Below are 23960 nucleotides of genomic sequence, written 5' to 3'. Positions count from 1 at the left end.
GAAGTAAACAGCCATTTAATAAATCATCCCGAGGGACACATGAAGAGACATCCATGACACAAACAGTGGTATAAGGAACGTCAAGTTTACGGTGAGCTACAGTTCACCAACATCGCATTCATATGAAAAGAACCATGAATGAGAGCGATTTTAAAATATCTGCTTAGAGACTTTCTTAGTCTCAATCTGAAAACTAACCGTTCTGTTTAGGAAGCTCAGGCGGGAGTTAGTGGCCTCGCCTGGAGGCCTGCCTTGGCTTCCTCGCGGGCCGAGTATCTTCCAGCATCCGTCTCTAGAGGTTCAGTTTCAACTGCCCCCTCAAGCACGTGAACACTTTTTCTTAGGGACACTGTCTATATCTTAGTCTGTGCCTCATCTTCTCACACCTTTCTTTTAGCATACATTAATTTTGCAAATATCTTTTAAAACCACGGGAAAGCAGATATCAGGTATAAAAAACGGGATGAGAGACAAAAAGTAGTTTGATGTAGTCTCTGCCCTCGAATAGCTCTTAGGTCATCACCCACACTACCAAATGACGTGCCATCAAAAAGACAGAGTACAGTGTGGGGTTCTAGAGAAACGGAGCGAGGGGAGGAGGCTTCACAGAATTGGTGCTTGTTCACCAGGTCCCTGGATTACGCCCAATTGTTTAAAATACGTGCATCTATCCATACACATGTGCTCCTTTGAAAGTTTAGCACAGTCACTGAGCTCAGGGCTGGACTAGATCTTGAGACATGATCTGATTCAAAACAGAATTTCGCATGTTTTATACATGAGGCAAGCAGGACCCCCAGAGAGACGTGCCTGCTCGGGGGGCACTTCTGTAAATTTAAGGAGTGGTCGTGAGATTGCTTGAAGGCCTTCGTGCTTTCATGTGCACTGGTCCGTTCCGTCTGTTCATTCCTCACTGTGCAGGGACATCCTTGGTAGAATTAGATTTGGTCCCCTTGGGTTTTTCATGATCGGAGCTCATGGGAAGTTTCCCCGAGTCACAAGGAGACCCCGGAGTCGTAGGACCTGGCAGTTTCAAACCAGATTTCTTCCACAGCTTTCTGACCCAGGTCAAACATGTGCTGCAAGTGCTTCCACCCGGTTTTTGCGGTAATCATGAGATAGTCTTTGTTCTCCGGGTGCAGCTGGCAAGAGTACGCAGCGATGACGAGGGACTGGCAGAAGCGGCCGCACACGAGTAGAAACAAGGCGCCCCTCTCTACGGGCGTCAGCGGGATGACGCTCTCAAACCCTGCAAGGACGTGACCTCCCACGTGTACGGGCCTCTTGCTCTCAACCATCATGTACATGATGGTGATGGCCACTTCAAACACGTAGTAGCCGTAGCCCATGTCGCCGAAGTCCAAGATCCCAGACACTCGGTACGAGGTATCGCCGGAGGCTGACGTGCTGGACTCCACTAAAATATTATGGTCATTAAGATCTCCATGATTGATACCTGCAAGGAGAAAAATCAAGCCACATGCAAACATGTAATTCCCCAGCTCCTTCTCTGCCCAGCTCCTGTTTCTGGGGCATGGCCACTCAAACGTGACGAGCAGTCAGAGGTAGAGTCAAACCCTATTCTTCCTGAAATAAAAGAATTTCCTCTGAAAGGGAAAAAAGCAGTTAATTTCAGTAGTTGTATTTGCTTTTGCTTCTAATCAGTACGAGGCCCGACGATGCAGGTTGTGGTTGTTGCAAACACCTGGTTCTGACTGCCAGCAGAGTGAGGGGAGAGGCAGAACTGCCCCAAACCAGAAATGTGTAAAAGGAATATACATATGGTCATATTATTATACAAAACAAACAGTCCTAAGGGTGCCTGGCTGGCTCAGTCGGTGGAACGTGCAACTCTTGATCGTGGGGTTGTGAGTCTGAGTTCGTGTTGGATATAGAGATTGCTTAAAATAAAAAAAATCTTAAAGAAGAAAAAAAGAAGAAGAAAAATCAAGAGTCTTAGAATGGGCCAGATGTGTCTTTATGTTAACCTAGGATTTCCAAAAAATTTTCTGATGACAAATAATTCTGAATTTCCGCAGTCTTGATCACTAGACTAGATGCTGCTATCTCCAGTTAGTACCCCTCAAGGTGGGGGTCTGTGGTCAGTGCTGGTCCACAAACTCTTACTAGTCTGTATGAGATAACACAAATTGAGAGTGTTCAGAAAATTTTGTAGCAGTTGTCACCTAAGAGTGTGATCAGTGTGGGGCGCCTGGGTAGCGCAGTCGTTAAAGCGTCTGCCTTCGGCTCAGGGCGTGATCCCGGCGTTCGGGGATCGAGTCCCACATCGGGCTCCTCCGCTGGGAGCCTGCTTCTTCCTCTCTCACTCGCCTGCTGTGTTCCCTCTCTCGCTGGCTGTCTCTCTGTCACATAAATAAATAAAATCTTTAAAAAAAAAAAAAAAAAGAGTGTGATCAGTGGACGTATCTCATTAACAGAGTAGAGACCGGTCTGGTGTTATCGAATTCACATGTAAGCCGTGTGTGGTGCAGCTGTGAACCGGTCCTGAACAGTAGGGTCGTGCAGCAGGCAGTGGGGTGGGGGAACCATCCCTGTCTTCCATCAGGAACAGTCTGAGAAATTCTGATTTCAAAAGCTGGCTCAGGATTAGGAAGAGATGGGGGCATCCGTGAGCATGAAGCAGTGAGCGTTGGACCTTTACGATAAGTGTGTGACAGAAAGTCTGTAACATTCACTTCTGAGTATAACGGTGATTTCTTCTGTGTGACTTGGGATTGAGTAAATCATGCTGAAGTAATTTAGTGAACGTTACTGTAAACCAGATTCTAAAGTACACTTTTGTGGAACTGGGATTCATTATACAACTGGCACCATGTCATGGTTTCACCGGCAATGTTTTTTCTTCCTTAGAGGCAAAGCAATGGTGCCTCTTATACGATCAAATGGGATTTTAGAACCAAGGAAATATGTTACTTTGTGAATGCAGTCTGTATATTCGCAAGCATTTTATTGCTTCTCTCCACATGTCCAGTGGCCCGTCAAGAAACGAGAGAGCTACTGAATGCCTGGGGAAAATGACAAACGTTGTTGAATTTGAGAATTAAAGAAAGAGAAGGCATCCTGATCAAGATGGCAGGGTGAATTCATCCTTTGATAACCCTCCTGTGTGCAACATACCTAGGAATGATGACAATAAAAAGAGAAAATAAAGATACGGCCAACCTCAAAAACAAGATGGATCTGTATACTAAAAAACAGACGATAGATGCCACGCAGCGAGCAGGAACGCAGCCGCGGGTCTGTCTACTGTGCCCAGCAGTGTGCTTACCCCTTTGGGAGAACCAGAACTGGAAATGCTACCTGCTGGGTGTGGGAGAAGCCTCACTGTGTGACGCGAAAGGCAGTGGGAAGGCCTTCCGAACTCATGAAAGGAGGACAAATCTGCTCCCAGTCCACTGCTCAGACTGCTATGGTCCACACAGGCAGAAGGACAGAAGCAGAACCTTGAAACCAAATGCAGAACCAGGTTGCTGTGTGAATACATTCAATGTCAAGTCATTCTAGTTACCAACGTCTTTGTTTCAGTTTTGAGTTAGTTTCTTTTCTTTTTTTTTAAGATTTTTAAAAATCATTCTTAACTAATCTCACACCCACCATGGGGCTTGAACTTACAACCCCAAGATAAGAGTTGCATGTTCTACGGACAGAGGCAACCACGGGCCCCTCAGGTAGTTTCTTTTGGCTCTTGCTCATGGTGACTTCCTTCCTTATGTGCTGGTATATAGTATGTTCTCTGCACACAAGGCAATGACTCTGGAAAAATAACCGGAAGAACTTCTATGAAGCAGGTGATGGGGATCGAGGAGTGCACTTACGGTGATGAGCACTGAGTGATTCACAGAAGTGGTGAATTGCTCTACTGTACACCTGAAACTAATACGACACTGCATGTTAATTACACTGAATTAGAACAAAAAATAATTTAAAATTTTTTTAATTAAAAAAGAATTCTAAAACTGGAAAACATAATGAAAGAAATTAAGAATGCAGTGGGTGGGTATAACAGACTAGACATAACTTAAGAAAGAATCAATAAACTAGAGGACATGTCAGAGAATTATCCAAAATGCAGCATGGGCACAGAAAAAAATGAAACACACACACACAGGTGAGAAGAGACACAGAAGATTCAGTGAGAGACCGAACAAGAGCTTAAACGGAGCTCAAAAGGAGGAAAGAGAAGAGCTGGGCAAGAATTTCCTGTAACTGATGAAAGATAATATCCACACACAGATTTGAGAAACCCAAGTATATTAAGAAAAAAAAATCATTTAAGAAAAAGAGAACATCCTGGGGTGCCTGGGTGGCTTAGTTGTTAAGTGTCTGCCTTCGGCTCAGGTCACAATCCCAGGGTCCTGGGATTGAGCCCTGCATCAGGCTCCCTGCTCAGTGGGAAGCCTGCTTCTCCCTCTCCCACTCCCCCTGCTTGTGTTCCCTCTCTCGCTGTCTCTCTCTCTGTCAAATAAATAAATAGATAAAATCTTAAAAAAAAAGAGAGAGAGAGAGAGAGAAAAGAAAAGAAAAAGAGAACATCCTACGAGAACCCCAAAGGGAAAAAGGCAGGTGGTCTTCAAAGGAGCTGCAGACCGACAGCTGACCTNNNAGCAGGAATGGAGAATTAGGAGACAGTGGGACCCGAAAACCCAAAAACCCTGAAACCTAAAGTCCTACAGGCTGTGAAAATATCCTTCAAGAATGAAGAGAAAATAGAACCATTTCCAGACAAATAAAACCACAGAGAGTTCACCATTAGAGAACTGCACTAAAGGACATTCTATGGGATGTATTCCAGGCAGGAAAAAAACGGCGCCAGGCAGAAAGCTTGAGGTGCTAGAAGATATGAAACCAACATAGGAGTAAATCTAAACAAACTTGGATATGAAAGAAAAATAATAATGTCTTTTGGAGTACAAAAATATAGATTTAAAGTTTACTAAAACAATAGCTTATAAGCCAGGACAGAGATCAATGTACTTAAAGTATCTTTAGGTCCTTATGTTGTCTTGGGTCACATTACACTTTGGTAAGTTAGAATCACATATGAGAATCTCTAGGGTAACCACCCAAACAGTAGAAAGAAAGCACATAGTTCCCAAAGTTCTGGACACACACACAAAAGATACAATCATGAAAAGAATGACCTAAAACACAATTAAGTCAAAAGAAGAGAGGACACAGAAAAGAATGGGAACAGACAGAAATCAAGAGTACGAAATAAGACAGCACAGCTACATAATGTCAGATGGAACAGACATTAAGGCAAAAAGTAGAAGAAAGAAGGACGGATACTACATCCATAGGAGCTTCAATTCGCTAGGAGATACCAATTCTAAGTTTATGTGCACATGGGCTGAAAGTATATCAAGCGCATTTTGACGGAAATACACATAAAATACAGACAGTCCACAATCATAGTGAGAGATTTAAAATACACTTTTCTCAATAATTGTTAGAATACATGGGCAAAAAATGTCAATAGTATAGAGAATTTAAACAACATGGTAACAAACGTGACCTGCTAACATATAAATAACTGCACCCAACAATCACTGAATAAACTTTCTTTTTCAGCACACATGGACCATTTATTTTTAAAGATTTTATTTATTTATTTGACAGAGACAGCCAGCGAGAGAGGGAACACAGCAGGGGGAGTGGGAGAGGGAGAAGCAGGCTCCCAGCGGAGGAGCCTGATGTGGGGCTCGATCCCAGAACGCCGGGATCACACCCTGAGCCGAAGGCAGACGCTTAACGACTGCGCCACCCAGGCGCCCCAGACATGGACCATTTTTAAAATTCACCAAATACTGGATTATCGAGTAAATCTTAACAAATTTGCCAGTGCTGAAATCATATAAAGCTACTCTATCCCATATGGTAGCCATTAGCCATACATTGCTATTTAAATTCATTAAGATTAAATAAAATGCGAATCTGGCTCCTTAGTTGTACTAGCCCCATTTCAAATGCTCAGTAGTTGCATAGAAACTATCATACTGGACCACGCGGATATACACCACTTCCACCATTGAAGAAATTCTACTGGGAAGCACTGATATGACATATGTTCCCTGCCCATAGTGCAATTACAGTAGAAATCAACAATAGAAGGATGACTAAAAACGTCATCATCAACGTCTTTTACAGACCTCTATAAATGCAGAGACAGACCAATGTTCATGAATTAGATTCCTCAATCTTATAAGTGTAATATAAACAAATATAAATATGTTATACTATCCATTTTCTCCAAATTTATATACAGATTCAAACCAAATCTAACCAAAACCTTCACAATTTTTTAAAAAAATATGACATACTGATTACAAAATTGATAGTAACTGAAATGAAAAAGGACCAAAAATAGTCAAGACCCTCTTACAAAAGAACAAGAAGGTGGGAGGACATGTTCTACCAGCTATGAAACCTTAAAAGTTAAAAAAATGAAGATAGCATGGTAATCTTTAGAAATACTCACAAATATTCCAGTTATGTTCCTCCCAGGAACATGCTGGGTTGCACTTCTCTGCTCCCTAAAAAGTTGTGTATGGCCATGTGACTTTTTTCGACCCCTGATATATGAACAGAAGTGATGTAAGAGCAAGTATGCAGTGACCTACATTCTCCTTCCCCAGCTATAGCAATACTCCAGTTGGTGGAAGTTCCATCCGTCTCCATCCCAAAGTGAGAGTCCGTAGAACAGAACCCTGCCCAGTCCATGCTGGACATGCAGCCGGAGTGAGAACCAAATCTTTGCTATTGCAGTCCGCAAGAATTTGGGGGCTGTTTGTTACCGCAGCATAACCTTGCCTAGCTGATACACAGTGTGGTATGCGAGCAGAGGTAGGCAAATAGAACAGGGCAATAAAATAGAGAGCCCCCCACACATTTGATTTATAGCAGAGGTGGTACTGCAAAACAAAGGGAGAAAAGATGGCTTTTTAATAAATGTTGGTGAAAAAGTTAGCAGTCGTAAGAAAAATGCACACCATATGTAAACTTCAGATGGCTTACAGACCCATAATGAAAGGCAAAAACTAACACTTTAGTAAGATAACAGGAATATCTTCATAACCACAAGGTAGGGAAAAATGTCTACACAAGGCACGAAACACTAACCCCGGAATAGAAGATGGCTATATTTGAAACCAGGGAATTAAAGACTGTTCATCAAAACACATCATAAAGACAGAGAAAAGGCAAGCCACAGAATGGGACAAACTATAACCAACGAAGGATTTGTATCCAGAAAATATTCTGAACTTCTAAAATCAATGAGAAAAAAACTCCAGTAGAAAACCTGACAAAAGACTTGACTAGGCACTTCACAAAAGAGTGTATCCAAATGGCCAATAGATAGGGAATTGTTGAGTAAAAGCACAGTGAGAAATCATTACGTTCATATCACACTGGCGAAAGCTAAAACGTCTGATGATAGCAAGAGTGTAGAGCAATGAAAACTGCCCTGTGCGAGCGGTAGCACACAGTCAGCAACCACTTTGGAAAACTGTTCAACATCATCTTGTATCGCCGGACATAGACGTGTCCTACGACCTAGCAGGCCCACCACAGCACGCATGACGTACACCCAATAACCCAGATGAGGAATGAGGGAGGCTGGGACCAAGCAGTAGTAGTAAGTGGGGGAAAGTAAAATTAGAACTGGTAGAATCTGATTGCATATGAGGTGTGTGAGAAAGAACAAAGTCAAGGCTGCCAACTCCCAGGTTTTTGGCCAGATCAACGAGGTGAATGGTGGAGACCATTTCAATGAGGTGAAGATGAGTTGGGGGGGGGCAGATTTGAGGGGGGAAATCAAGTCTATTTTTACGCTACCTCCTTGCATTGCGTTCACACAAAGTAAATGCTGTGGACTGAATTGTGACTGCCCCCCCTCCAGTTCGTATGTTGAAGCTCCCACCCCCGCAGTGTGGTGGTATTTGGAGATGGGGTCTTTGGGAGGCCATGGAGTTTGGATGAGTCATAACGTGGGGCCCTCAGGACAGGATTAGTGCCCTTCTAAGAAGAGACACCGGAGACCATGGTGCTGTCTGTCCCCCACGCGAGGAGCAGAGAGAAGGTGGCTGGAGCCTGGGAAAGAACCTGACTGTGCTGGCAGCTGGACCTCAGATTTCCGGCTTCCAGAACTGTGGGAAATCCATGTCTGCTGTTTAAAGCCCCCACCTCCGTACTTGTGACAGCAGCCAGAGCTGAGCGCTACTGAAAACAGAGGCAGAGGGAGCTTGAGGCCTAGGTCAGGCTTGCTGCAAGTGCCCCTTCCTTCCTTGTCCTCTGACTGGTGCTTCATGCCCCGTCAGAGGCTGCTTCCACCCTGGAGAAACTGTCATCTGCGTCCATGAGGAGACATGCACTAGCGTGCTCACAAGAGTCCCGTGATGTAGCAAAAAAGAAAAAAAAAAAGGGAACCAACCTAAAATTCTGTCAACAAGAGATGAGACCAAAAATAACACGGTACGTTCAAATAAATTATGGTACATACATGCTGTGGAATACATTTCCGCAGTTAATGAACGAAATGAACCGGAGCGACACATACGAAATAGATCAATCTGGAAAACATGATGTTGACTAAGAAAAGAAGGTAACACCATCTGATGCCGTCTAACAATGGAAAACATGCAAAACATTATCGCACATCATCTAGGAACACATATAGTAACGGTATTAGAACACGTGCTCCTTTAGAAGGGAGGGAGAGGTGTAACCATGTAAAGTTTAGAGAGGATTTCAAACGTAGCCATTTTAAGGAAAATAAAAGTACTATTCTTTAAAAAGTAGCAGGAGCAAACACGACACAATTTAAAGACTCGGTAAAACTAAGTTGTATGTCCACACTTTTCTGATGCTCTGAAACGCGACAATTTAAATAGCAAGAAAGACACTTACTTGATGGGCGGGGGGAGATACTCACATTCTCGAAAGTGACTTAGCTTGGTCAGGATTTCATCCTTGAACAGCTGAATGACCTCCACGACAATCTCCCGGTTTCGGCTCTGGCCCAAGGCATCCAGATATTTCTCCAGCAGAGGAACGTTTTTCAGATTCCAAATGAAGTTCTCCCGACGAAGACTACTTAGCTTTGGGTGATGGAATGTCTAAATCAAAGACAAGAAACTCTTAGAGTATGGACAGTTAGAACGACCACGAGGGACAGCTGGGTGGGCGAGAGACCGCCCTCCCAGGCCTGGTGTGAGGAGCACGGGGGAAGGCACCCAACGATCACCAACATGCTCCATCAATCCCCCCCACAAGATGGTGCTGGCTGCACACTGGCCCAGGAGCTCATCGCGCTGAATGCATGTCCCCGTCTCACTTGGTCTTCGTAGCTGTGCAAAGGGGACTCCGCGGAGCCCCCCCGCAGGAGATGGAGGCAGTTAGACTCTGTTCTCCCCATACGACCTGCGCCTTATTACCTGTCTGACATCACTTTTTTTTTTTTTTAAGATTTTATTTATTTAACAGAGAGAGACAGCCAGCAAGAGAGGGAACACAAGCAGGGGGAGTGGGAGAGGAAGAAGCAGGCTCCCAGCAAAGAAGCCTGATGTGGGGCTCGATCCCAGAACGCTGGGATCACGCCCTGAGCCAAAGGCAGACGCTTAACGACTGCGCCACCCAGGCGCCCCTGACATCACTTTCTAATGTTTGCTGACTCTCCTGCAACCACACCGGCCTCCCTGCTGTTCAAGACCATGCCCACACACCTCCACCTCTCCGCCTCTGCCCTCGCTGCTTCCCCCCGCCCAGACGGCCAGGGCGTTCACGTCTACCAGCTCTTTTCTGTGGGAGGACTCCCTGGCCACTCCACCTGAAATCAGCCCTCTTGCCAATCCTTCACGGCCCTCTTCTCCGCTGATGTTTTCTTCCCAAGCTTTTAGTGTGTATTGCTAGCACTCTCCATAGTTCACCTCTGGCCTTACTGTCTGTCCTCGCTTGAACGTAAGCACCGCGAAGGGCCAGTGCTCCTTGTTTGGTCTGTCACTTTCAATACTGAATATATCCAAACCCATGTGGCTCAGTATTGGTATTATGTTTATGAAACACAGTGCAAATAGCAAAGGGGAGGAAAAATAAATTGCATTCTTTCCTGAAATACCTTGTAGGACAGTAAAAGAAATCCAAACACATTAACCATAGCAGCACTTAGTGAAACTCCCAGTCTTCTCTAACTCGCTTCTTTCTCCCGCATCGCTGCTGCAGCACCGCTGTCCTTAAGCCCCTTGTCAGAAGACCTTCTGCCCACCTTCCAAGTGCCAACTGTTTTCCTTTTCCTCTTTCACCTTCCCTACTTCCTCGATAATTTACTAGGTGGATGGATTTTGCTTTTGGGCTAGCAAAAAGAAATCTTCCATGGACAGGGAAACTGGGTTGACAACGATAGAATTCCTATTAGGGTCCTGGAAACACGCTTCCATTCCTAATTGTATTCCATCGCAGTTACAATAATAAAAGAATCTGACCATCAATTTAGCGAGGAGGAGGAAGGGGAGGGGAACGAGGGTAAATCGTCGTCTTATAAATTCTCCCGACACCAGTGCTGTTGAAATCCCATCGTATTCTAGTTCCCTTTTTATACATAATATGATATATATATGCACACATGTAGTATCCATGTATGTATGATACCGACACATGTGCATGTAGCATATATGATAGTAAGTTTGCATAGGTTTCCACTACAAAAGTTCTCTCACATGGGCATTTTCTTTGAAATCTCGCAGCAATGTAAGTTGGCTATTATTGGCCAATTTTAGATGTAAGAGAAAATCAGAGTTGAACATGGCCAAAGTCATACCTTAACTTAAATGTCCTTTCCCTGTGCTTTGTCCTGTGGTCTCCATTCCATTGGTATGCTTATTTTAACTCCCTCTATTGAACTGAAACTAAAGGTACAGGCATTATGTCTTATCTTTTACACCTATTAGGTTCAATGCTCAAGGAATACTTCTTGAATTCTTGACTGTAACTAACCCTCAGGATTCTGTGTGCTATTCTACAGCGTCCCTGTCCTCTTGAATCCTGAACGTGCCCCTTCACCCTGTTAATTCGTTTTACCATGGATTAACATCTCCTCAGAAATAGAATATATCGTGTTAGAGATGGAAGAGAGCACCTCAGTAAAGAGTTGTTTGTTTTCTTTGTATCAGTGGGAAAAAATAGGAAAATCAGTCATGGTTTGCCAGCTGAATAAACATCTGAAATGTTCTAAAACTGCTGGTCAGATTAACCAATTTCCTGGTTGATGAGAAGTGCTCTGGAGCCTGGAAAGGGACTGACTGATGGTTCCCAGAGCGTTTAAGCACAGCGGGTTTAGTTTAGTTAAGGAAATTCTTTAGTTGTGACTACCACATACCGAAACAAGAAGTCAATCTGGCCAAATGTGTTAAGCCAACTCGATGAAAAACATCCAATCAGCCAGTTATTTATTTGAATCAATTTGGTGTTAGATTAACAAGAATGAGTTTATCTGTCAAAATACCTGATCCACATGCAAACTCAAAAATTGTTTGAAAAAGATCATCTCATTCACAGCAAATCTCCTTCCGTAAGTTGCTGACATATTTTCAGGGTAAATATGGGTTTCGGTTAACACGTCCACTTTAAGTTTCATTAAAAGGCACCGAGTTGACTCTATTCAGTTTTGGAATACAATGTCATTTTATGAAGTATTAATTTTTAAAAAGAAAACCCGATTTACCATTAGTATTATTCATGGGATCTGATTACCAGGGCTATATTTCATTAGATCTGTCAAACCTTTAGATTCCATTGAATGCAATGACATTTTTTCTAAGCCGCGAGATCACATTGGACTGAACTCAGTGCTATTTAAGTTAACAGAATGTTCTAGAGGGAAAACAACCATGGCTGATTTAATTATAAAGAGCAGAATTTACCGAAGTTGGTACTGCTCTTTCTTATTCTTTAACAAAATATGCAAATGTTCCAGTTCTCAAACACCAAAAATGTTGCAAATGCTGAAAAATGCCTGCCATACACAAAATTACATTTATCAGGGAAAGAAATCTCACTCCACAATTTGCATAAGATTTTCCAAATTCGCACAACTCAAACTCAACATTCAATTTGCTATCAACTCACAAACTGCCTAGTTGAAACCACGCAAAACACAGTATTTTCATTATGCTCACACGGTATAGATCAAATAGCATTTTTTGTACGGTGCAAAGCAATGCTCTTCTCTGTGGTTTAAATAGTTGGGCTTGCCATTGAAATCTGCCCTGGGGCAAGGAAACCACTTGAAGCAGAGGAAAGACCTAGAGGCTAGATGCAGGTTTCTTTCCCTTGGTTTCACCACCTTTAGCCCTGGCTGCCAACTGCCAGCGGCAACATGGAGCTTTCCAGAGACCAGAGCCCACTGGAAAAGTGAGGTTGGGTTACATTTTTTATTCTCTAGAGCCAAGAATGCCCCAGGTTTCAGAACTAGCCCTAATTCCAGAAAAAGTCTCCTCTTTTGAAGCCAATATTTGCATTACTAAGTCTTGCTAGGGTCTGAGCTTTTTGGACAACACAGAGGAAATGCTTTTCGTGCTGAAAATGGAATCTTTGCTTTATTTGCTATTTTCCTTGTAAAACCTCTACTCTCTGTCTACTCCTTCCCAAAGAAAGAGCCTTAAGATATTAAATACGTACTTATCACAGGGCACAGTAATTAGAGGGACAGTTTCCAAATCTCTTTTGCAAGTGTCCACATTCTCAAAAACGATGATAAAACGTATTTTCTTTGTAAAATTCAGTATAATAAAATTTTAAATTTATTACCCTTGGAGACATATTGCAATCTCAATTTTGAGAAGAGAACACTGATAATTGAAGGCAATATAGGCTTGGATGTGGGATTGTTGGCTCTGCTCAGTCACTAGCTAAGAGTTAATTTTCTCTGACACTAATATAAATATATATATTTTTTAGATATAAATATTTTATGAATATATATTTTATATATAAACATTTAAGAATATTTTCTATGTAAATATGTATAAATATTTTAGATATATATAAATATATATATATAAATTTAAAACCAGGCGAAGTGTGAAGAGAGTAAAAGGCTCCCGTTTTGTCCTTTCCCCAGGCCTCCAACAAAAAGCAACGTGAAGCAGGAAATGTCCTCTTTCTGCTTTGCCATGAGAATAGCCATGGGTTCTCGGTAACTGAGAGCAATCAATCAATCAATCAATAAAATCTTTTAAAAAAAGAAATGGCCTCCAATGCTACAGGAAAGTCAAAGCACGTGAGGGTCTGGTCAAGGCCTCCCTGGGTGCTGCCATTTGGTGGTAGAAAACCAGGCGAAGTACGGAGAGAGTAAAAGTGATCTGCCCTCTGGAGGCCCAAAGATAAAGTGAGAGGACCATGATGTGCCCCACTGATGTCTCTGAAAAACAAGTATTTTAAAAATCAGATTAAAAATTAAAAATTAAAAATTAAAAATGAATGGAAGCATTATCGAGCTAGAAAGTTCAGAACAGGGGTGCCTGGGTGGCACAGCGGTTAAGCGCCTGCCTTCGGCTCAGGGCGTGATCCCGGCGTTATGGGATCGAGCCCCACATCAGGCTCCTCCGCTAGGAGCCTGCTTCTTCCTCTCCCACTCCCCCTGCTTGTGTTCCCTCTCTCGCTGGCTGTCTCTCTCTCTGTCAAATAAATAAATAAAATCTTAAAAAAAAAAAAAGTTCAGAACAGGTCTCAAGCTGGAAAAACATCTATTCTCTTTTTCTCTGTAAAGGTCCTAGAAATCTTGGGGAAAAGTCTCCAATTTCAATAAATGCTCTTGGGAGGGGGTGCGGTGGAAGGGAGCAATGCGACTTGTTACTCCCGGAGCCGGTGCTTCTGTTGTGAGATAAGCCTGATTACTGGATCCATGCGCCTACCACAGTGCCGGGTTCACAAAACACACTGCTCAGGCTATAGCTGCTGAATAAATGAATGCTCTTAGAATAGAAAATTCTAGAATTGCCAGGGCCTTTAGCCTTGGGCCACTCTATCTGGAGTTTGATACGGCTCTGACCATCATGGCACAGAAGGGGAAACTGAGTTCAGAGCAGGCGATCGAGGTGAGTCACTGCTCGCCGCCACCCAGCCAAGCAGCTTTCAGTTGGTCGGACATGACTTCTCACGAGATAAAGACACGTTCCGGGACAACCCAGGACACAGGTAACACATACGAGCAAAACCAGTGTCTGTGAGCAGTACATGGACCATCACACGATGTACTCTGGCGCTCTGGATTTTATTCTACTTCTTTAAAAACGTTCCTCTCAATGGACTTGAACATCCACTCTTGAGACCCGGAATTTGGACACGCCCCCCCATGCCTCCACCACCCCCACCACGTCCTTGCTAAGTGGCCTCGGTGGGAGCCCCCAGCACAGGGGGTACTTTCTACACGTGAACGGCTCTGCGCCTTCCTTTTGCTGAGCTAAGCTTGGTGCGCACAGCGTCTGCGCCCTGAGTCCAGCGGTGACACCGGCAGCTCCTGCCCCGCAGCCTCCTCCCCCGCAGAGTCAGCCTTCGCAGCGCCCGGTTACCCTCCCGCGACACGGTTTGACCCTCCTGGGCACAGGCGTGCTGCGGGCCACTCCAGGTCACAAGAACATTCCGCGCAGTGAGCACTGGAAGGCTGCTAGAAGCTGTGCCTTGGGGTCGGACTGCAAAACGGACGTGCCGCGGAGGAGAGAAAAGGTTTGCTTCCCCGCGTTTGCGCTGTCGGGAAGCTTCACCGTGCGCACTTCTAACTTTTGTGTTTAACGAAAGTACAGCAGAACGCTCTTGCCAGGCTTGCGATGGAGCGACGGCGCACCCGGGTCAGGTTCTGGGTCCGCTCCTGAAGCAGCCGCGCGGTTGGCCCCGCGGCCCGCAGGAGAGGGTCCAGGCTCGGGTAGGAGTGGGAGAGGACCCCGATCCGGCCCGGGGGTCAGACACGGCCGGGTCGCCACAGGCTCTACGGCTGCATATCTCGGATCTATTTCCTTCACAGTAAAATCCGAGTACCAACACCAGCCTCGCAGTATCTTCCATAAACTAAGACATAAAGACCTCAGACGTAATGGGTGCCCAGTACAGGTTCGCTGAACCTGAGCGACGCAGCTTCCGGCCCCTCGGTGGACCCAGCCCAACATCGCAGCGGAAGGGCACGGATGGCCAGACTGGAGAAACCAGCAAGACCTCAGGTACACTGCCTACAAGAACCACTTCCAAGACACAGACTGTGACAGAAAGCAGCCAAGAATTCCTTCCACTCGTTCCCAGGAGACTGTAGACATCAAGTCTCTGGCACAGAGGGCATAAGAATCTTCTAAATCTTTCTACTGGGGCTTCCCCCGCCCAGTCCCTTCTCTCACTTAGCTCCTGCTAAGGCTCCACCTTAGTCTTCTAAAGCACCAGCCAGATGGGTAGAAACTGGCAGGCTGACACCAGGAGCCATGAGAGAGGCACGAGTGAAGTCAGTGGAGGCTGGTGAGCTTTCCTCCATGGCATGAAGCCTTCGCCTCCACAGACCTCAGCCCCTGCCAGCCCCCATCTCTGATATGTCCCCTTTGTCACCCCTCTGTCCTTTGTTCCAGGCTACGGAGACTACCTCATCATTGATGTCGGGTAAGAAGGCTGCCTCCTCGAGACACAGGTTAGAATCCATGTCTTGCTCAGCCCCTCCTTCTCCCATGGCTTAACATTAAATCAATCACCAAATTTGGTTGGCTCTGTCTCTGAAATATATCTTGAACCCTTCCTTGGTTCAAGTCTTCAATCAGCTTTTATCTGATTATGCATTTGCTTCCTAGATACATTCCATCCATTCTGGCTCTTCGCCAATCTGTCCACCATATTGGTCCACAGAGTGCTATAAATTTGAATCTTCTCCTGTTTAAAAAACTCTCCAGGGGCGCCTGGGTGGCTCAGCCATTAAGTTTCTACTTTCAGCTCAGGTCATGATCCCAGAGTTCTGGGATCGAGCCCCACATCGTGCTCCCTGCTCGGAGGGTAGCCTGCTTCTCCCTCTCACACTCCCCCTGCTTGTGTTCCCTCTCTCTCTGTCAAATAAACAAAATCTTAAAAAAAAAAAATAAAATAAAAAATAAAAACTCTCCAGGCTGGGGCACGTGATGTGTGGAGCACGGGGTATTATATAAGACTGATGAACCACTGACCTCTACCTCTGAAACCAATAATACATTATATGTTAATTGAATTTAAGCTTAAAAAAGAAATGGAAAAATAAATTAAAACCCTCCAAGCTCCCTAAACTCCTTAGTATCATACACAATAATGTATCTTATAATCTGACCCCTGCACATGTCCAGTTTTGTCCTCTGTCGCCCTCAGGTTTAACCCCTGTGTTCCAGCCGCCATGAATTACTCATTGGTTCTGGAACACAGTCCCTGAATCTCCACAGTTGTGTGCATGCCCTTCCCTTTAGCTGGAATGCCCTTCCTCCCTTTCTCTGCCTCATGGATTCCTAATTTTTAAGAACAAGGTCAGGGGCGCCTGGGTGGCTCAGTTGTTAAGCGTCTGCCTTCGGCTCAGGGTGTGATCCCGGCGTTCTGGGATCGAGCCCCACATCGGGCTCTCTGCTCGGCTGGGAGCCTGCTTCTTCCTCTCCCACTCCCCCTGCTTGTGTTCCCTTTCTCGCTGGCTGTCTCTCTGTCAAATAAATAAATAAAATCTTAAAAAAACAACAACAGAACAAGCTCAGAAGTTTATTGTTGTTGTGTTTTTAAATCCAGCCCCCCTTGAACACCTGTTGTGTGCCTGACACTGTCAGACACTGAGGAGAAAAGATGAATACTCGAGGCGTAGACCCATTTCTCGAGAAGCTCACTGCGTCTTCTGTAGCGCAGCTTACCAGGAAGCGCAAACAAGCACTAAACGATTACACCACCATATGTGGCTGACTGTTATCCCGATGCCCCCTGTGAACCATGCTCCTTCATTCCTGCCCTATGTAGCTTCCTCAGCTGACTTTGGGATTAGACACATCACTGGCTCTGGCCAATGGGACATGAGCTAGCATGATTCCAACAGAGGCTTGAAAACCATTTGTACATGGGGCTTGTCCCCTCGGGGCTTGCTTTCTTGGAAACCAGCAGCCAACGCTGAAAGGGTGTTCGGCCACCCCGGAGGGTGAGAGGCCACACAGAGAAGAACAGCAGCCCCCTGGGCAGAGCTCCCAGCTGAGTGTGGCTGCATGCATGGCCCCAATCCACACCCCGCAGAGCAGAAGATCCACTCATCCCACAGAGACATGAGAAATAAATCCGTGTTTGATGCTGCAAGTTCTGGGATGGTTTGTTACACGGCACCAGGGAACTGGAACACAGCTTAGTAAGGCCAGTGACAGGAGGAGGTCTGAGTTCGGAGGTCAAGAGGAGGAAGTGATCATTTATGCACAGCACGGGAAGACAGGGGTCCAGGGGACATTTCACAGAGCGGGTGACACCCGAGCCAGGTGCTGAAGGATACGCAGGAGTTTGCTAAGCAGGGAAAATTACAGGTGGCTCGGAAAATGGCACCAGTGCAGTTACGTGAGACAGAACAGCCCCGCCGGGGATCCACAAGGAGTGATGGGGAGACGCGGCAGGGGGGCACGGACAGATGGACGGACAGACAGAGGCACGGAGGTGGTGTAGGCAGGACGGGGCACACGGGGCCTCACGTGGGGACCCACATGGGGACCTTGGCCTTCAGGTCGAAGCAGTGAGAAGCCGCTGACAGCTTCCCGTGGTCAGATTTGTAATTTTAAAAAGCCTGGACTGGTATAAAGAATAAATTGGAGAATAAGCCTGAATACAGGGAGGCTACGGTGGTGAGCGAGCACCGTCAAGGCAGGAGCGGAGGGACGGGCCAGACAGTCACGTGAAAGGTGGAATGAGCAGGACTCAGCGAGGCACTGCTCGTACACCCGTGCGGCACAAACTAGTTACTTCTCAGCACCCCTGAGCGCCTTCCTCTAGGACGGGGGAACCCGTACTCTTCCCCCAGAGCCTGGCATGCAAGAGGTGCTCAGCACACACCTGCTGAACACATGCACATGTGTTGTGAGCACACACGGTATCGCTTCTGTGGAACACAACACCTGAATGCGTCCTTCTGCCCCACAGGAGCCAAGGCCTCACCTCCGGTGCTGGCTGAGCAAGCCTCACTGGGTGAACACCGCGGGGTTTGCTTTGTGATACAGACTATTCCCAGGGAGCAGCACAGAGAACATGAGGACTGTCTAGAAATGCAGGCAATCTTGCCGATACACCAGCGAAGCACAGACCTGGGCAGGAAGAGGCCTCGTGGTCGGGAAATTCACACATCGGCGGCCCTATTCCCTTCCCAACACCCCTAGGGGGTCACCAGGCATAAAAGGGGAGTCGGACCCTGGGTTTATTTGTCAAGTAAAATAAATCAAAACTAAACAAACAAAAAACTCTCATCAACAAGCTAACCCCCACGTCCTACCTGCAAGGTCTCATCCAGCTTGCCAGCGAGCCTCCCGATCTCATACAGCAGCTGGGGGCTGCTGGGGATCTCGGCGATGGGTCTCCCCGGGAGGTACGACAGCAGCCTCACCAGGTAGCTTGCGACTCCGGAGCCGCCATCTGTATGGATGCAAGCACATCCCGTCAAGTGTTCTCAAGAAATGACTGGGGGCTGTCCTGCCTTGGTCACTCTGACTACGGAGAACCACAGACATCATAAAACAAGAGCAACACACGTGCTTCGCTGCAGTGAGTCAGCAGGACTCCACGGAGCGGGCCGGACAGACGGACCCCGGGACACCGGAGCCGGCCACGCACACACCCACAGCACCGCAGCCCCAGCCCCAAACATCGACCTCCTCCTGCAGAATGGAGCTAAGACGGCTTTCATACGTTTGCACTGAGGACAGTGTGACAGGAGGAATGACAGCTTCCGAGGCTCCTGCAGGCACCAGCTGGGAGAAGCCCGAGTGTCGGCACCGGACACAGCCCCTCCTCAGGGACAGGCGAGGGCCCCAGCGGTTTGGAGCCCAGCAGAGTAACGCAGAACTGGTGAACAGCTAGGCAGTATCTCCAGCCTTTCAAATATGCCGAGACTACACTGCACGGACTTCAGGCCGCTGCTTGGAGAACTCTACGGGCTCATCTAAGAATATTAGCACTGAGAAGGAAAAGGGCCCAAGTCCCACAGATGAGGACACGCAGCCTTAGGAATGTGAAACGGTGTGCCCCAGGTCACGCACACAGAAACGACAGAGCTGGGACTGAAAATCCCTGATTTCTAGTTCTCTGCTCTTTCTGCTATTCCACAGTACCAAACACACGGCTGGTCTGATGGGTAAAAATATTTGTTTTTCTGTTTAAAAAAAAAAAAGTTTCCCTAACTCCATACGCCCTTAGTGACTCATTCATCAAGTGCTTTCTTTTCTTTTTTTTTTTTTAAGATTTATTTGCGAGAGAGCGAGAGAGGATGCGTGCAGGAGGGGCAGAGAGAGAGGGAGAATCTCAAGCAGACTCCTGGCCAAGCACCAAGCGTGGAGCCCGACATGGGGCTCGATCCCATGACCCTGAGACCACAACCTTGAGATCATGACCTGAGCCACTCAGGCATGCCCCCCGCCCGCCCGCCAACTCCTCTCTCCGGGAAGAGTTAGAGCAGATCCAGGCTCTGGATCTGAGTCGGAGACCCCGATCTCCACTCTGGGGTGCTGCGCTCCCCCCACCACTGAAGAAATCACCATGTCTACACTTGGAGCTCTGAACCTGTTCTTGGTCTTTCTACTTAGAACCAAAGTGCAGTAATGTCCGTGGACGGTGATGACCGGCAAGGCGGCGGGCTCTTACCTACAGCTACGAGAGAGGTGAGGTTGCCTCCTGTGGTAGGGTGCACAGAGGCCGTTGGGAACCCAGCCGCTCTCAGAAACATGCTGACGTGATTCTGCACTTCAATCAGCTCTGGAGTTTTGCTGGACTCTGTGTTGCTTATTTTGAGGACGTACTCAGTTGGCCCATCTGCAGTGTCTTTGGTACTTGAAATGCACACATGGAAGTTTTGGTCATCATAGCTAGGAAGTGGCTGGATCTTGGAGACTTTTAACCCGAATACCGATTCCACTAATGCAGAGGCTTGTACATCACTGAAGGTGGGTTTGGCCAGAGCCTGTGGTTGCGGATCATCCCCACGTGACATCATGCCTACGGAAAACAACCAACTAGGAAGAGGACAGACAATGAATACCTGTATTTCAACAATTTTTCTTCACACAGACCCATAATGTTGCTCAATCTTGATTCTATACTTCTTACTACTTTTGACTCGTAAAGTTAAAAAAACTGAATTAGTAAATGAGATAAAGAAGGTGTTTGGGCAGGTGAATAAATATCCTTGTATCATAGATTATTTTTAAACTCACCTCGCAAACAGAAGGTAGGAAAGCACCTGGTATCCCCTAGTCCAATTCCTGCCCCGCTCCCCCCAGCAACTGTATTCACAGGGAGACTGAGGTCGTGACAGGTGGAGCGCCTTGCCGAGTTACAGTAACTCTGCTCCCGAGACTCCTAACCCGCGGTTCTGTCCCTCTGACCACGTTACCATCAGCTTGGGGTTAAAGTAGAAGTTCAAACACGGTGATCTTACTCCACTATCCACAAGTTCTGTTGAATTACAACCTCAGCGTCTGGCTTATCATGCTCACGTCCGGTACAATAGTGTGGGCTGCTGCGCAGAGCCCCGTGGGAGGCACTGAGGAGGTGCGAAGATGCTCTTAGGGGGCTCTGTGACACGACGCAAGTTAGCGCATGGTCACAACTATCCTCAGAGTAAAACACTCAAAAGCTGTTCAAAACAACAAGTCACGAGGCCGCAAGTAATGAACAGAATGCCAAAGAAACCCCAAAGTAAATAGAAACCTGAAGTGCCTGGATTAACACTGAACCGACTTTACCTTAAAGGGTAAAGAATAAGTTTTCTACGGCTAAGCAGAATCGGGGCTTGAAAGAGAAGTTATGGGCACCTGGCTGGCTCAGCGGGTAGAGCATGTGACTCTTGATCTCAGGGTTTTAAGTTTGAGCTCCATGCTGGGTAGAGAGATCACTTAAAAATAAAATCTAGGGGCTCCTGGGTGGCTCAGTCAGTTAAGCGTCTGACTCTTGATCTCAGCTCACATCTTGCTCTCACAGTCATGAGTTTGAGCCCTGTGTTGGGCTCCACATTGGGTGTGGAGCTTACTTAAAAAAAAAAAAAACTAAAAAAAAAACAACAACAACCAAAAAAACCCCTGCACACATGGGCATCTCTCCAAAGCATCTATGTGATACAGATACAGCAGTGTGGGGCTTCTGAGCACCCTTCAAGAACGAAATATTAAGTCCCTCGTATCCTCACTTCCCTCTTTTTCCAAAATAGTTTTATTGCAATCCTCCTTTCATACTAAATCATAAGTAACTAGTAACATCTTGGGGGTGGGCTGCATTTCAGGGCATGATTCTGATTGCTGTTCTCGGGATGTGGTGTTATATAAGGAGAATCTCAAGAAGAGTTAGCTCTTACGGATAGAAATCAGAGCAGCTATTGCTTCCGGCAGGAAGGTGGCGTGAGGGAGGCAGCTTTCTAGGGGAACGTTTCTATATCTCGACTAGGCTTTGGTTACATGGATGTATACATCTATCAAAACTTAAAACTTAAGTAAGCATAAGATCTGTGAACCTCACTGCTTGTAAATTTTACAGGTGAAAAAAGTCCCTGTGAGAGATTGGCAAGGACAAGGGGCTGAGGGTGGGGGGGGGTCTTAGGACTTTCTCAGAGCTCCCCAAATCACACTATGCCCGTGAATGTCCAATCACTGCAGATCTATGGAACCCAAAGCTCAGCTTACTCCAGTGAGGAGAGGGGGATAAAATTCAGGGAGGCACACTGGGGCTCTCCCATATGACCCCCTCCCTGCCTCAGCCCGAGTTTATTGTCTGATGACTCAAGTGGTGATAAGAATATTAGCCTAGGGACGCCTGGGTGGCTCAGTCGGTGAAGCGTCTGCCTTCAGCTCAGGTCACAATCCCAGAGTCCTGGGATCGAGTCCCGCATGGGGTTCCCTGCTCAGTGTGGAGCCTGCTTCTCCCTCTCCCTCTGCTGCTCCCCCTCCTCTCTCTCCCTATCTCTCTGTCAAATAAATAAATAAAATCTTATAAAAAAAAGAATATTAGTCTAAAATGCCATTCCCCTCCCTGCCTTCCTAGGTCCTCTTTCCCAAAGTGATTTCTCCCCGCTCGAAGCCTGCCGCCAGCCCCTCCCGGGCCAGTTTCCACCACCTGTCATAGTTACTGCATTCTTGCCAATCACTTCTCATGTTTACTTTCTGACCAGAGTATTTGCTTTCAGGTTTTGTTCACTAAAGATGTTGTGACAAAGCCTGAATGGGGTTTCAAAACGCAATCCTTGCACCTGAAACTGCTGGGAACCAACATATCCTATTACACTGTATTTGAGCTTGAAGACTTGAAAGGAAATGTTAACATTCTTTCTGGAGATTTATAAACTGATATAAGGCCAGGATTCAGAATACTTTAAGTTCAAAACACTTGAAAGCTTTAAATCCAAGATGAGTTGGAGTCATAGTTTTTCAACTCCTAAAGTGTTAAGGATGTCAGAATAATTCATATGAATTATATAAATCCTTGAAGATAGAAGGAACCTAGGAGGCAAGTGGAGAAGGCCAGTCTCCGTTCCAGCCTAGAAAATGTTCCCAGACCTTCCTCAAATGGGGCTCGGTCAAGTGTATTTTACCACAAGGAAAAAAAGTGGGGGGAAAAAAGTGCTCTGCTGGGAGAAACAAAGCGTATTTTAGTCTCAGCTGTGCTGCCTGGCCTTGGAAACTGTGGACCAGTCACATCTCCACTGAATAGGAGTTGGACAGCTCCACCCTGAAAGCCCCTTGCAGCGCTAACTTCCCATGCTTTTACAGTTCTTTCTTTTTGAGCTTAAAATTGCCTTTTTTTCCCCTTGTACACAAGGACTCAAATTATGAAACTATCGGCACAGATCAAGTCAGCTCCTGAAAGTAAATAAACACAGAGAAAGAGACATGTTTGTCAGAGTCGTCTGCGTTCCCCCAAAGTCTGGGGTGTGCGGAGGGGACAAGGAAGAGAATCCAAATCCTAGAGGTGGTGGGTCTACACTTGCTGCCAGAGGGCTTTACCCAGCTTCTGAGAAAGCACCCAGGGAGCAGACATTTCCCAAGCCCACACCCGCCCATGCCTGAATCCCACAACCTTTGTCCCATAACGAGGGGGTCTGGACCTTCAACTCTGCACTGTGTGCGAGGTATCCGGGACGAAACACACGAGTTATTCTGGGTTCTCCCCCGTCCTGGCCAGATGTTACAAAGTCCGCTTAGATTCTACTCTGGACGCCCTGCACACATGCCCTTCTCCCGAAATGCCTCTGCTCTGCCCTCACAAGGTGCAGAGCGGGGTCACGCCCAGGGAACGTCCGTGCCCTCTGTGGCCAGCCCAGGGCCCCACAGTCCTCCCGCTGGGGCAGGGGGGCGAGTGGGGTGCGCCAGGGCCGCGGAGGGGCTGGCGACCAGAGAGAGGCAGGGAAACAAGGAGGTCGGGGTGCAGGGGTCAGGGGGCTGCAGCCCGGGACCCCGTCCCCACCCGCGGCCGCTCCTCCGCCAGGGTGCCCACCGGGGAGTCGGGGGTCGGGGCGCAGGGGTCAGGGGGCTGCAGCCCGGGACCCCGTCCCCACCCGCGGCCGCTCCTCCGCCAGGGTCCCCAGGCCAGTGCGGGAGAGTCGCACCACAGGGCCCCCCGGTGCACCCCCTATGCTGTCGGGACGGGCCCCGCTCTCCCCTGCCGGCTCACCCGCAGCGACCCGGGATCCTGAGGCGACACCGCTCTCCCGCAGTCGACGATCCTGACGCTGTCTCGGCCAGCCGCAGCCCGCG

General features: G+C 46.9%; 1 protein-coding gene across 2 annotated transcripts; it reads right to left on the bottom strand.

Moving 5' to 3' along the window:
• HYKK (hydroxylysine kinase) lies at positions 1–23960 on the bottom strand. 2 transcript variants are annotated; one of them, XM_040642922.1, is made up of 5 exons: positions 23878–23960; positions 19864–20231; positions 18500–18639; positions 8954–9137; positions 1–1456 (listed from the first exon to the last, which is right to left on the bottom strand). In XM_040642922.1, exons 2-5 carry the CDS (start codon positions 20210–20212, stop codon positions 996–998), a joined length of 1134 nt encoding a protein of 377 aa, XP_040498856.1. In that variant the 5' UTR covers positions 20213–20231; positions 23878–23960; the 3' UTR covers positions 1–995. The 2 variants fall into 2 exon arrangements, with proteins under 2 accessions (XP_040498856.1, XP_040498857.1); XM_040642923.1 differs by having other exon boundaries at positions 19864–20214; positions 23878–23919.

Source organism: Ursus maritimus, unplaced genomic scaffold, assembly GCF_017311325.1.
Source record: "Ursus maritimus isolate PB19 unplaced genomic scaffold, ASM1731132v1 scaffold_27, whole genome shotgun sequence".
In the NCBI taxonomy this organism is placed as follows: Eukaryota; Metazoa; Chordata; class Mammalia; order Carnivora; family Ursidae; genus Ursus; species Ursus maritimus.
The sequence above is the reverse complement of the archived record's forward strand: the minus strand, read 5'-3'. Positions and strand labels throughout refer to the sequence as shown.

Bases quoted from the DNA above. Each gene is read 5' to 3' on its own strand.
- HYKK (XM_040642922.1), bottom strand. From the start codon at position 20,212: ATGATGTCACGTGGGGATGATCCGCAACCACAGGCTCTGGCCAAACCC. The intron at 9,138-18,499 runs GTAGGACGTGGG...TCTTTGATTTAG, and splicing joins AGCTGGATGAGACCTTGCAG to ACATTCCATCACCCAAAGCT. The intron at 1,457-8,953 runs GTGAGTATCTCC...TTCTCCTTGCAG, and splicing joins GCTAAGTCACTTTCGAGAAT to GTATCAATCATGGAGATCTT.